Genomic DNA, 12826 nt, shown 5'->3' with positions numbered 1-12826 from the left:
CTTGGGGTGGAAAATGTTTTTCAATTAAAATCTATAGATTTTTTTTTTAATTTTGTTTTTATTTTACTTATATTGTTTTCTTTTGTTCTTCTGAATAATGTTGTCTCACTCTCACTCTTTTATTGGACCAAATTCAGTGTTGGTGTGTTCTGAGTTCATTTGATTTTATTGTTGTTCTTTTTATCTTTAGATTTTTAAACTGTTCACTTATATTCTTAAATGGTTACATTTTACTCATGATTTATTGGATTTTTGTTTTAAAGCCGTTTACATTTTTTTATTTTTTTTTTTGTTTTTCTTATTTTCCGTTTTACTTAAAATTTTGTAAAAATAACCTGTTTCTGAAATTTTTCATTTAAAAAATTCTTAAAGATTTCGTTTGAAAAAATTTAATTTTTCTTTTGAAAAATTCTGTTTTTGAAAAAAGTCATTATATATTTTACTCTTGAGCATAAAGCTAGAAAGCACCACCTTTCGAGCATTTTTATTGATCATAATTATATTGAATTTTGTTACGTTGGAAAAATGCTTGTTAATTTTAAAAGTATTTCAAGGTTGTTTCAAAATTATTTTAAATTTTTGACATTCCCTTTTAAGAGTAATTAATTTATTTTATGTTATATACAGGGTTGTTCGTATCAGCTGTATCAATAAAAGCCCTTATATGTTATTCTTCGGGCCATTAATTTTTGCAAATGTGAGGGAAACTCGGTTGTTAGGTTAAACATTTGCATAACAGAAGAGAGGTGCCATTTTGAACGATTGTTTTACATTTTTCTAAATCATTGAAGGAAAAAATTTGGTATAAAATAAGATTTTCAGTGCTTTATTCTTCTCAATAACTTCTAAATCAGAAAAGGTACGAATATGACCCGTATATTAAATTAAAGGTCAGCAGACAAGGTTCGCAGCTGTGCTAAAATTGGTCTAATGTTATGTCATCTAGAAAATTACATTTTTTTAAAAATGAAAAGATAAAATTTTTTGAACTTTAAAGTCACCTCATTCGGAAATTTGAACAAATTATAATTAATGTATATGTTCTAAGGTTTCAAAATCATATTTACATGGCACGAAGTTGATCAGATAAAAAAATCAGTCGAAATTGACTTCAAGCCCCTGTAACTCCGAACCTGACGAGCTGTGAACATGGTCTCCATACTAAAGTTTTGTCTACTCATGACGGCATATAAACATAATGAGGGCATAAAATAACATATAGCAGTCCACTTTGATACGAGAAACATTGTATATACACAACTGTTATAATAGTCAATAGTTCAGATTGATGTTGCTTCTCAAACCGACTTTGTGATTTAATTAAGTTTAATACTTAATTTTCAAAAAGTGTACACAGAAAATTTGCAACAATAGAAAATATTTCGCAAAAAAAACGAAATTTCAATTATTTCTTAAATTAATTGGCTAACAAAAAACCTGCACCGTAGAAATTGGCTGTCACCGAATCATAATAAAATTTTTTATAAACTAATTCTTTTGATATTTCAAAAAAATATTTGACCTTTGAAAAATAAATTATATAAGAAATTTTTTAATGAATTTTAAAGCTAAATATTTAGAAAAAAAACTATAAAAAAATTTCTTTTACCTTTAAAAAATTGTGAACTTTGCTTATTATATACAATTCTATAACACTATTCCTATAGATATCTTACAAGTATATCGCTGGCTTTTATAATAAACTTTTTACAAAATATTGTATCATGCAGATTTTCATAGTAGTTTTACTTGTGCAATAACTTTTTCAATAAAATATCTTCCCTTACTTGAACCTGCACATTGCATACGGTTAATGTTTTTTAATCTTGATTATCTACATATTGTTATTCTTTATGGAAATCAAAATTTAAGTTGCCTTTGATTAAAAACAAGGTGGACAATATTATTGAAAAATTACAATTGATTTTAAAATATAACCAAGTAAGTTTTATTAAAGCCGTGAAGGTAAAGGTGATGGCTATGTACATGCACATGTATATAGAATCCTAATTCACATACAAATTTTGATATTTTAAAAAGTAGTATTGTTAATAAAAAAAAACTTATGCAATAGTATTAAATTGTCAAGTAAATTACGCCTATAAGACGGCAATTTTTCGATACTGAACTAGTTCAAATATTTTGACCCATAATTTTCCCGATATTTAATTTTTTTCTGTGATTATTTTAAATTTACTTCCCTAATCTTGTATGATAATTATTTTATTTAAACAGTAAATGAAATTTTAATATTTTGGTAAAAGCTTACGCATTCTAATCCCTCAATTAGTTGACCTTATCCTTTTATTAGTTATTGCAACTTTTCAATAATAGAAACATTCATGATAAAAAATTAATAAACATCTTTTTAGAACAATATTTTGTGTTCTTTGGGATTACACCTTAGAGTATATTTTTATTGCGACCTCTCTAAATTTGAATGTTGAACAGTTCCAATGGTGCATCTTCAAATTTATTAAATAAATTTTCTCATAATTCATTTTAAATTTCTAAACAAAGTAGAACATTAATATAAATATATAAACATATACAAAAATTTCTACAAAAAGTACAATGCAAATACGCACAAATTGTAAAACAAAACTCGTAATTGATTTTTACTAATAAAATATTTTATTAAAAAATTTTATTCTTCTTATGGTGAATCCATACTCAATCTTAAAAAATTATTTTCTTTTAAAAAAATAATTTAAAACTATAGATACGTCTACATTATATAGCCTTTCCCATTATTATTACTATTGTTTTTATTGTTATACATTATATTGTATTCGGTGAAGTGTAAAAAAAAGGATATAACATTACAAATTGAATTAAAATGAAAAGTTATTCTGCCTACAGTAACTCTCTCAAACTCTTTTCAATGAAATTTCAATTCATGCTATGCTGAAAATATCTTAAAAAAGAATGAATTTATTTAATATTTATATACTGTTATATTGATATTGTAATAAAATTAAATAGAAAAAAAGGGTTAGACGGAAACAGGAAATTATTTTACCTACTTATCATCTTCATATACGGCCTAAATGAATGAATAGATTTTCTCCCATTTATCTGATAGTTTATTTCCTCCATGCAAAAAAAAAAAGAAAATTATGCTCTCAATTCTCATACATTACTTACTTAAAAGTTTCTTTTTTTATACCACCGGTTTCATAAAAAAAATAAAAGAAAAAACCCAAAAAAAATTGAAACTTTTATCAATTTACTATGCACATGTTAAACATATGTAAATATATTTTAAATTTTAATATTTTAATTTTATATACACTTCAGGCTACATGATTAAGGACATATAATATTTCTGTATGGAAAATATAGTCATACGCCTACTTCTTAATTATAAATAAAAAAATTAGAGGAATCGAAAATTTTTTTTTGAATACTCCCAATTTTTCCAGCTCCTTGAGCTTGTTTTCTTTTAGATTCTTCAAATATATTATACTTTTCTTTTTAGTGTCCTTTCCCTCACAGTTTTTGAATAAATAACATTTTTCATTTAAATAAATTAGTTTTTTAAAGCAACTTTTTAGTTCATCTTCCCTGTTTCCTGTCATATAAGTGCTCTAAGATCTAAATGCGGCAGTTTTCTTAACAATATGTTTTCTCGAAAAAATAAGTATTTTTCAATTTTTTGAAATGTGATTAGATATTCAGCTTATATTTTCGATTATAAGAAAATATTTGACTCTTTCAATTGGATTAGTGATTTAATATTTCTAAAAAAGAAAGCATAAGTGAAAGTTGGTCTTTTCTTAGTCTAGCAGCAGCTCGACTATTAGGATTTGTTAGACTCGTGTTTTTTCTAATAAACTCAGATTTAATTTTATGAGAGTTATGATAATTATTGAAAAAAATTGATGTGAGAAACCAATGTTTTGTAATGTTGTACTCTTCCCTTGAACAAATGAAAATACTCCTTTTATAAGCAATTCCATGTATTAATATTACTTTTGTTCAAACACGAAAAAATTTCAAAGATTGCATACATTTAGGATGCGCCAATAAGAATTAAAAGTGGCGTCAACACAATGCTCGAATTTAAGTGTTAATTGCATGAGTAAAGAAAGATAATTTCGTTAAGGCACGGCATTTACTGTTAGGATTCTGCATTTATAGATATTTGGATTGGAAAAGCTTGCAGTTTCCGAAATATAAGATGACAAAAATTCGAATCTATTGATAATATAAAGAAATATTATTTGCTATTGACCCAATGGAGTAATCGAATTCGATTTACTGTTAGACTGGTCAAATTTATTAAATTGATAAAATAACGATGAACAGAATATGAATTCATGGTTTAAAGACAAAATTAATTAATCTAAATAGAACACACATGTAAAGAGCATTTTATATCCTAAAAAACAATTATGGTATTTTGGAACCGGCCACAAGTGAAACTAAGTTGCATGAAAGCGATGTCCATATTTTTTTATTCAAAATTTTAAATGACTTTATTCAAGTTCATACTAACATGAATAACATTAGACATTTTTTCTTATTGTTTAAATTCAACACATGTGTTTGTGTGTATATTATTTTCCCGCATATATATCAAATCAACATAAACTTTAAAACCTTATAATATATTGACAGAAACTGAAAGGGATTTAAAATATTTTTTGGAAACAACAATAACAACAAATTATAAACCAAAAGAACAACAAGAAAAAAAAACTATAAAATATAAGAACGAAAGGATATTTCTATCATCAACTAAGTATACTATCATAACCCCAATAAAATCAACCCCAATAACATTTTGAATATCTGATTTTTCTTTTACAAAACCATTTTTCTATACGCACATATGTACAAACTTATGAATTATTTGCATACGTATGTCAAGAATTTTATGTAAATTATTACAAAAACTTTTTTTTCGGGCAATTGTTATTCATCCTTTGAACCCTTTAAACATTTTGTTACAAATACAGGAGCATAAGAAGAAAAAGCGAAAATCGTTTTGCTCCACAAAAAAAAGGACTTTCTTGCATGCATGATTTGTTAAAAGGCAAAAAGAATTTTTTGTTTTTTTGTTGTAACTTTGAGAACATTTTAAAATGAAAAGGGTTTTATTTTGTTTTGTCCCATTTTTCCACTTTTACTTTTTTTTATGACAACTTATTTTAAAGTTTTTAAAAAAAAATATAGTATAGGAAATTTTTACTTTTGAATAATCATGAATTTTAACATTAAAAACAACTTTTCTTAAAAACATTTTCCAGTAAAGGACAACAATATGAGTAGATGTAAAGTATTTAGAGTTCTTTTTCCATAAGAGAATGGCCTTGTTATAGCACTTTGAGTGTTTAACAGAACATCAATAATAAAAGTTATTTAAAATCTAATATTAGAAATTGAAATGTTCTTATACTCGTAACACAAGTGTACACTGATACAAAATCCTTAATTAGATCATTTTGCATTTACACAAAATGTTAATCGGAAAACGGAAAGCGTTTCTTTTAATGTTTCGAATTCAAAATAGAGAATGTGGAGGTAAACAGGAAAATTAATTGGGTATATTTTGATGATTAATGAAGGTTTTTTTAATAAAAACTTATTTGGCGTAAAAATATAAATTTGGTACTCTCTGATCTTCGTTCTAATTTGAATTCTAAAATATTCTTAAGTTGGTGTCGTAGTTTCGTTTTGCATAAATACGATTAAATTTTATCAGGTTAACACTCTACGTTTGTGCGAGTATTCAAAAAGTAATTTCGCATTTTTCATTAGCATTCATAACAACTTTGTTATAGATCTTCCAAAATACGATTTTGATTTCAAACAAAAATTAATGTAATGTTATATATATAAAAATGAAGAGTTGTTAAGTAAGTTGCAATCACAAATTTTTTGAACGTTTTTAGCTGTACAGGTTTTTTTTTTACAACATTGGTGTCAAAATTTAGACGAATCCAATTAAGGTGAATACGTCCCAACGATATCATTTAGTACGTAAAAAATATTACCTATCCCCACTCTATAAATGTTGTACACTGTTGCTCTTTTTGAACGTCAAGTTTTATCGAAACAATAAGCGCTTTTCAAATTCTATTTTTAACCATTTTCCTTCTAATTAACAATGGTATATTGGAATTACTGTACTAAGGTGACGGTAATTGTCTTTTTTTAAGAAATTACAACAATGTATACACACATACTTCAGCTTATTTATATTTTTGTCGTTTCCCAAAAAGTATGCAATCTATATATAATTAAAAATGTATTACGATTTTGATAGAATATAGTACAAGTTAAAAGTTTTTTTAAGTATTTTAAGAAAAATTTAATTTGTTGAAAAGAAAATTTCTAACTTACAAAACAATTACATTGATATGAACTTATTTAAAAATAAAAATTTTAATGCCATTATTGCCATTCAAAAACTTTCACATGTAACCAAAATTTAGCAAAAAATAAAAAGAATTCTCAAACTTCCTCAAGATTTAAAACAAAAATTTAGACATTTTACTAAATAACATTAAGCATATTTCATTATTTAGTACAAAAATTTTCACCTATTTTTCACCTTATATTTTAAAAATTTTAATAAATATTTTGTAGCTGTTTTTCTATAATAATTTTTAATATTTAAAATAAATTTTATTTTTTTATCAATTTATTGAAATATAAATTCCTAAAATTCCTTTAATAAATAATATATCACATCATTTATAATTAACTTTAATTAAGACTCATTTGATATAGGCGCAAAGTAAAGCACAGCAAAAAAAAAAACAAATTAACCAACATTTTATTATTATACCAAAATCCTTTTTCCCACCATCACCTTCAATATTCATAATTTATTTCGCGTCTACATTTTCAAAATTATGATACATCACTTAAAAATAATAGACATTTTATTAACTAAAATGCGATTCATGTACAATTTTTAATATACGCGACCCTATCCATACACATAAAATTTCTCTTATTCAACATAAGAAATAATATAATGCTGCTATTGTATATATATATTTTGAAAATATAATATAAAATATTTTAACATTAAAATATAACATCATAAATTTTTTGAACATAATTTAAAGCAAAACATATTTCGAATATTCGTTTTTCACTTCAAAATATTCACAATAAATAATTGCAAAGTTTCTATGTATTTTTTCCACCTTCCTCGCTATTCTCACATATAGAACGCATAGCTATTTATATTATTGTATGAGTATTATATATGTACACACTTTATTCTTTACCCTTCATCATAATAATAATGTATGTCGTATAACTCAAATCTCCGGCCACCAAAATATGCAATTCATATTATACCGAATATATCTATATATATTCGGTATATATAGATATTCTATATCTATATATATCTATACATTATTACGTGTTTAAACGTATGTGCATTGATAAAATAGCTTGTATAAATATTATTAAATTCATAATATCGTATCAATCAATAGTAAATATTAAATTGAGTAGCATAACAGGAAATTTTCACCTTGGTTCGTACATGACTACGTGTGCAGACACAATTATACGCAGCAATTGATAAATTCAATAAATAATTTAAAAAAAAATAAACTTTTGCAACATTTTTGTTTTTTTTTTTTTTAAATTGTCTTTTTAAATTGTTCGAATCAAATTCTTTAGGATATATTTCTATTATTCCCGTCGTCTCTAAGGTTTTAATAGTATATGGCTCAAATCATATACGCACATTTGAAGATTCCGCAAAAGAATTATCATCAAGTAGTAGACGGTCAGTTGTCATTAAAAAACTATGTTTGGAAAATTAAATTTTTAAGTGAGTTCCTGAAAATTAGGAATGAGATTTTGAAGATACAAGCAACAACTTCTTGGGTTCAACTAAGTTGCTCTAAAGTTTGTTGAAATCTCAAATTGGGTCAAAACTTCATATGTTTAACTCACTTAGTTTCAAAAATTTGCTAGAGTTATTTTGAAAAATTGGCTCAGAATATTAAACTTGATTTATTTCCTATACTAGTTATATAGTTCCTATAATACTATGCTACACAATGTTTTTCATATATATTTGAAATCAATTAACGAGTCTGCCTGCATTTAAAAATGTCACAATATATTTGAGTGCTATAGCAATTTACCCAGGCAGTAATATAATTTAAATATGTTACGAGTTTAATAACTAATTATTGAATATTATGTACTTGCAACATAAATTTCATATAGTAGATGAAACATACAAAAAAAAAATTTCTTTCTCGGGTGTCAGCCACTATTGCATAATAAGTGGAATATGCTTTGGAACTTTTATTTCATAAAATGTATTTCTGCTGTTATTTAGGCCCCAAAAATATAAGATGTGATGGAAATATAAGATGTGTTTTTAAAATTTCACGCGGCACTAAATTCTATAAGTTTTGAACATTTAGACATGTAGTTTATTAATTCGTTATTTACAGTTCTATTAACAATGGGTCATGTTTAATAATTCCTGCTAGTTGTGGAAAGTAAATTTTTCTTTAGATAAAATTTTATTTGCACACATTTTAGTTTAAGCTAAAATTCCACATTATAAATCAGAAATTAATTTTGTATTGCAATCAATCAATTAAAATAATTTTGTCATAAAATTATGTTCCGATATAAAATTCATATATAAACTCCTTATTAATGTACGAATCTGCAAATACAAATGTTTGTGTAAATATACACTATAAATGAGATACAACATGTTACACATGTAAAATTTCTTGTTATATTAAAGCCTTAAATCCCCACGGGAATGATTATATTGATTCAATTTCATGTCAATTTTCATGTCAATAAATGCGATTTCTCCATAACAAACACATACAAAATAACAAAACAAAACGAAAAACTCAATTTATTGCGTATGTTAGAAAGTATGAAAATGCCTCTACCTTTGTATATAGGTTATTTTTCAGTTTTTATAATGTTTTTGTTTTCTTTTTACAGTTCAATAACAAAACGGTAACTTTGGCGGAAAATTTGCTAACTGAATTATGTATCAAAAACGAAAATGAAAATGAAAACGAAAAAAAAACTAAAAAAGTAATTTTTACCCCTTATTTGTTCTTCTTAGATAAATCTATCGTTTCAAAAAATAATTCAGAGAATTTTTTTTTTTTTGGTTATTCAATTTTTGATGCCTGGCACTGCAAGTGAAGCAACAATAGGACTATATTTATAATAAAAAAGAGAACGAAATAAGGAAAAACAAATTTAAAAGAACATAAAATAAAATTATGTTGCGTATCCTTTAAATTATCGTAGTAAATTCTGTTGTCATCGTTTGTAACACTTGGGATTCCTTTCATAAATAAAATTTCATACACAGCTAGAATGTGTAAATGTACACAATATGGGAGTTTATAAAAAAAAAATTGTTTTTTGCACCATAGAAACTGTTATAACTAGCTTCATAACTGTGTACTTATAATCAAGTTAGGCGGAAAGAAAATCATGTTAGTTTTATTTCCAGTTTTTGTTTTTGTTGTAACTTACTTTATTTATGAATAGAAGAAATTCTATTCACAAAATATTGGTAGATTTATAAAGCAATAGAAAATTAGATTTTTAATTTTGTAAATAAAATCTCATTGCTTAAATGGACAATCCTGTTTTCATTTGAGACTAAATACAAAATTTTTGGTTATTCGATTGTAACTCGATTTTTCGCAATTTATATAAAAAATGTAGGTTTCTACTTGCAATACAAGAAACAGTCTTAATTCAAATTTACTAAATTACATACAATTGAACATTATTTAATATTCGGTAAATTATATTTCATATTTTCAAGTCTACTTTCATACTTTGTCATTTTATCGATGTAAAATCTGCAGCTAATGTATAATTATTTAATGCTATTAAAAGGAATTTAATACGTGTTCAGGGACCCTTAATTCTAGTTCTTAATTCTAGTGGTTTTCATGTAAGAATCTTGAGTCTCAAAGTGCAACAATACGCATATTAAATTTCGACTTACGGACAAATTTCCGTAGTGTACTCCTGTATTACAGAATTTTCGAACTCAATTTCAAAATATATTATGACATAACAGATTTAACATACCGCAATATATTTAACTATACGTTAGAATTGATAGACATAAATATATTCAAAAAGCATTCAATTTACAACTCATAGTCAAAAAATATCTCAAACATTTGTGCGTAAAAAAATGGCTCTAACACTCATCCGTATTATTCGCAAGTCTAATTAAATGAGGCATTAAGTCATTATATTCCACATTCTCAATTAAATTTGACTAAATTGAGTAACGGGAGCTGATGTCCTGCTAATACAAAAATGTGGAAATTAATATTTAATACTTGCACATATCACACACGTTCGAAAACGTGATTGTCCCACATAACAATTTTATAAAATTTAATGTACCTAGGACATATACATATACGTCTATCTACAATAAATTCCATGGTTTAACCTTAAACATGTGTAACAGGTTTTCTCTTTTAAATAACTTTATTGAAAAAAAAAAAAAATAATTTACCTATATGAATTTTAAACGATATGTTTAAATATTTTACAATTTTTATCGTAAGTGTGATCACGGATGCGTAATATGTGTTTCATAACAATTTAATGGCACGTGACTTCTTTAAAAATTCTTAAAGACATTCTTTTCTAATACAATCATAATACACTTTTCTTTCGAACAGTTATTGTAAATATTAATCATGTAAAAGGTGTTGGTTGATAAGGTCGTACATTATAATTGTTTTTTTTTTTTAAGGATACGAGTATAAATTAAAAATTCATGTTACTAGAGTGGAAAATTTGTTTTTAATTGATTTCATGTGAGTATAATCATAGCGCGCTGTGATTGATGTTACGTGGGTGGAATTCAATTTTCAAATTTTGTTAATATTTCTATTGTATTTTCGTTTGTTTTTAAGTTGTTTTTCAAATAAATTGAATTAGTATTATAAATTTACCATTTTTTGTATATATATTGGAAAAATGTCCTTATGCAAATAATTAATTTGTTACATTATGTAAATTTTATACTCGTAATTTTGTAGAACATGAAATTGGCAGTTAATTTATGCCCGACGTTAAAAATACCTAATCAAACATAAATTTTCTTCTAATGCAGTTATTAAAAATTGAGATTGAAATTACCTTTTGAAATTGAAATTGAGATTTACTCAAGCTGTTTTTCGTTGAGCTACTCCTCAATCCGAAAAATTAACTCAAAGTTTTGATTGTTTGACACAACTGGTATATTCCTTTAACTAATACATTCGTTCTGTTTCTGTTTAGTTGTTTCAAGTAAATCAATTTTAAATATTCAGTTAAAGTCATGCTTGAAAAGTCTTTAACTTAAGATGATTTTCTATTTTTTAGGCTAATATTTTTAGCTCTCAATATGGCATTAATGTCTTCAGCTTTAGTTAATATTTTTTCAAATTAAATGTGATTCTTTAATTCATAGTTTTACTGCCCAAGTTAATTAAATCAACTTAAACGCGTTTTCTAAGAATATTTTAGTTGGTAATGCAAAATTGAGAAATAATCAGTTTATTTAACAGAAAAATTTCTTTAAAATGCAATGAAACTTTTTGAAAACATTTATTTCTAATGTTCAAATATTTACAACATTTTGTCAGTCTCTTACACCATAAAATAAAGATTATTAGACTACATAAATCATTAGTTTAATTTTTCCTTTATAAGAAAAATACTTTTTAATGTAGATTTAACAAATTTCAAAAAATTACCTGGTAATTTAAATGGTAATCCACTTATCAAAGGATCTGGACCAAATCTTTGAGGTCCAAATGCAAATGGATGAAAACCTTGATGTCGAACTTTTGATCTAGGCTCTCTTGGTCCATCAACAGTAACCTTTATAGCTTTGGTGTACATTGCTATTTGTATTGGTGTCGTTGAAATTACAATAGTTAATGTAAAACTTTTACCTTAAATTAAAAACGAATAATGAAAAGGTTCGTTAGAAAAATTTTAGTATTATATTGCATAAAAAATTTATTTTATTGTAATTTATTATATAAAATAGACGCTTGACATTTAGTTTTCGTGAAGTTCCCGAATTTTTTCAGAATATGAAAATGCACTTTCTCTTTCGAACAAAGGAACAACTTAACAATTAATGCACAAATCCAGAATCATGGTATGTGCGCTTTTAATATTTCAGAGTCATAGCCACAATATTATTCAGTTCACACATATTTAAATTAAAAATCATGTTTTTGGATTAATAATGACTTAATGAATCAATCAACTTTACTCTAAATAATACCCATAGACAATTTTTAAAATTCCAACTATGGTTTATAATAATTCTCTTGATATTATTTTATTTTTGCGTTCCATTTCGGCGACTGTTTCGTTTTCATCTTTTGCTGTGAATTGTTTTCTATGTTCTTTGTAACAATAGAAACTGTGCAAATAAACAGAAATGTAAAGAATGGTTAACGACTCACGAATGAACTCTCAATTTTTTATGAAAAGATGTCATATAAGATTTGAAAATCGGTTTTCGGGGTGCAAGGTTTGAAAAAGTAAGTTAAAGGCAATAGCTCCCGCACCTAGCTAATTTCTGAATAAAACCAATTGATTTTAATTGACTTGTTTATTATAAACCTGAAATCATAAAACGAATATTAAGCGAAAAACAGAAAAAACCAATCTGAAAAAAAATTATTAATTGTTTTTTTCCGTAAAATAAAAGTCCATTCAACTCTTTAACTCTAATATTTCAAAAAAATTTCATATAACTAGAAAAGTTTTTGGTCTTATGCCAAACACAAAAAGTCATTAGAAATTG

The 12826-nt window shown here is 25.2% G+C and overlaps 1 protein-coding gene across 1 annotated transcript in view; it reads right to left on the bottom strand.

Annotated features, from left to right (window-relative positions):
- The window catches only part of LOC129618870 (putative uncharacterized protein DDB_G0286901), a 79164-nt gene that overhangs the window by 27011 nt on the left and 39327 nt on the right, over positions 1-12826 (bottom strand). The window contains exon 3 of the mRNA XM_055533895.1: positions 11757-11957. Coding sequence (XP_055389870.1) covers positions 11757-11957 — 201 coding nt within the window. The remainder of the gene's footprint in view (positions 1-11756; positions 11958-12826) is intronic.

Source organism: Condylostylus longicornis, unplaced genomic scaffold (assembly GCF_029603195.1).
Source record: "Condylostylus longicornis isolate FDR11 unplaced genomic scaffold, ASM2960319v2 ptg000010l, whole genome shotgun sequence".
NCBI lineage: Eukaryota > Metazoa > Arthropoda > Insecta > Diptera > Dolichopodidae > Condylostylus > Condylostylus longicornis.
The sequence above is the reverse complement of the archived record's forward strand: the minus strand, read 5'-3'. Positions and strand labels throughout refer to the sequence as shown.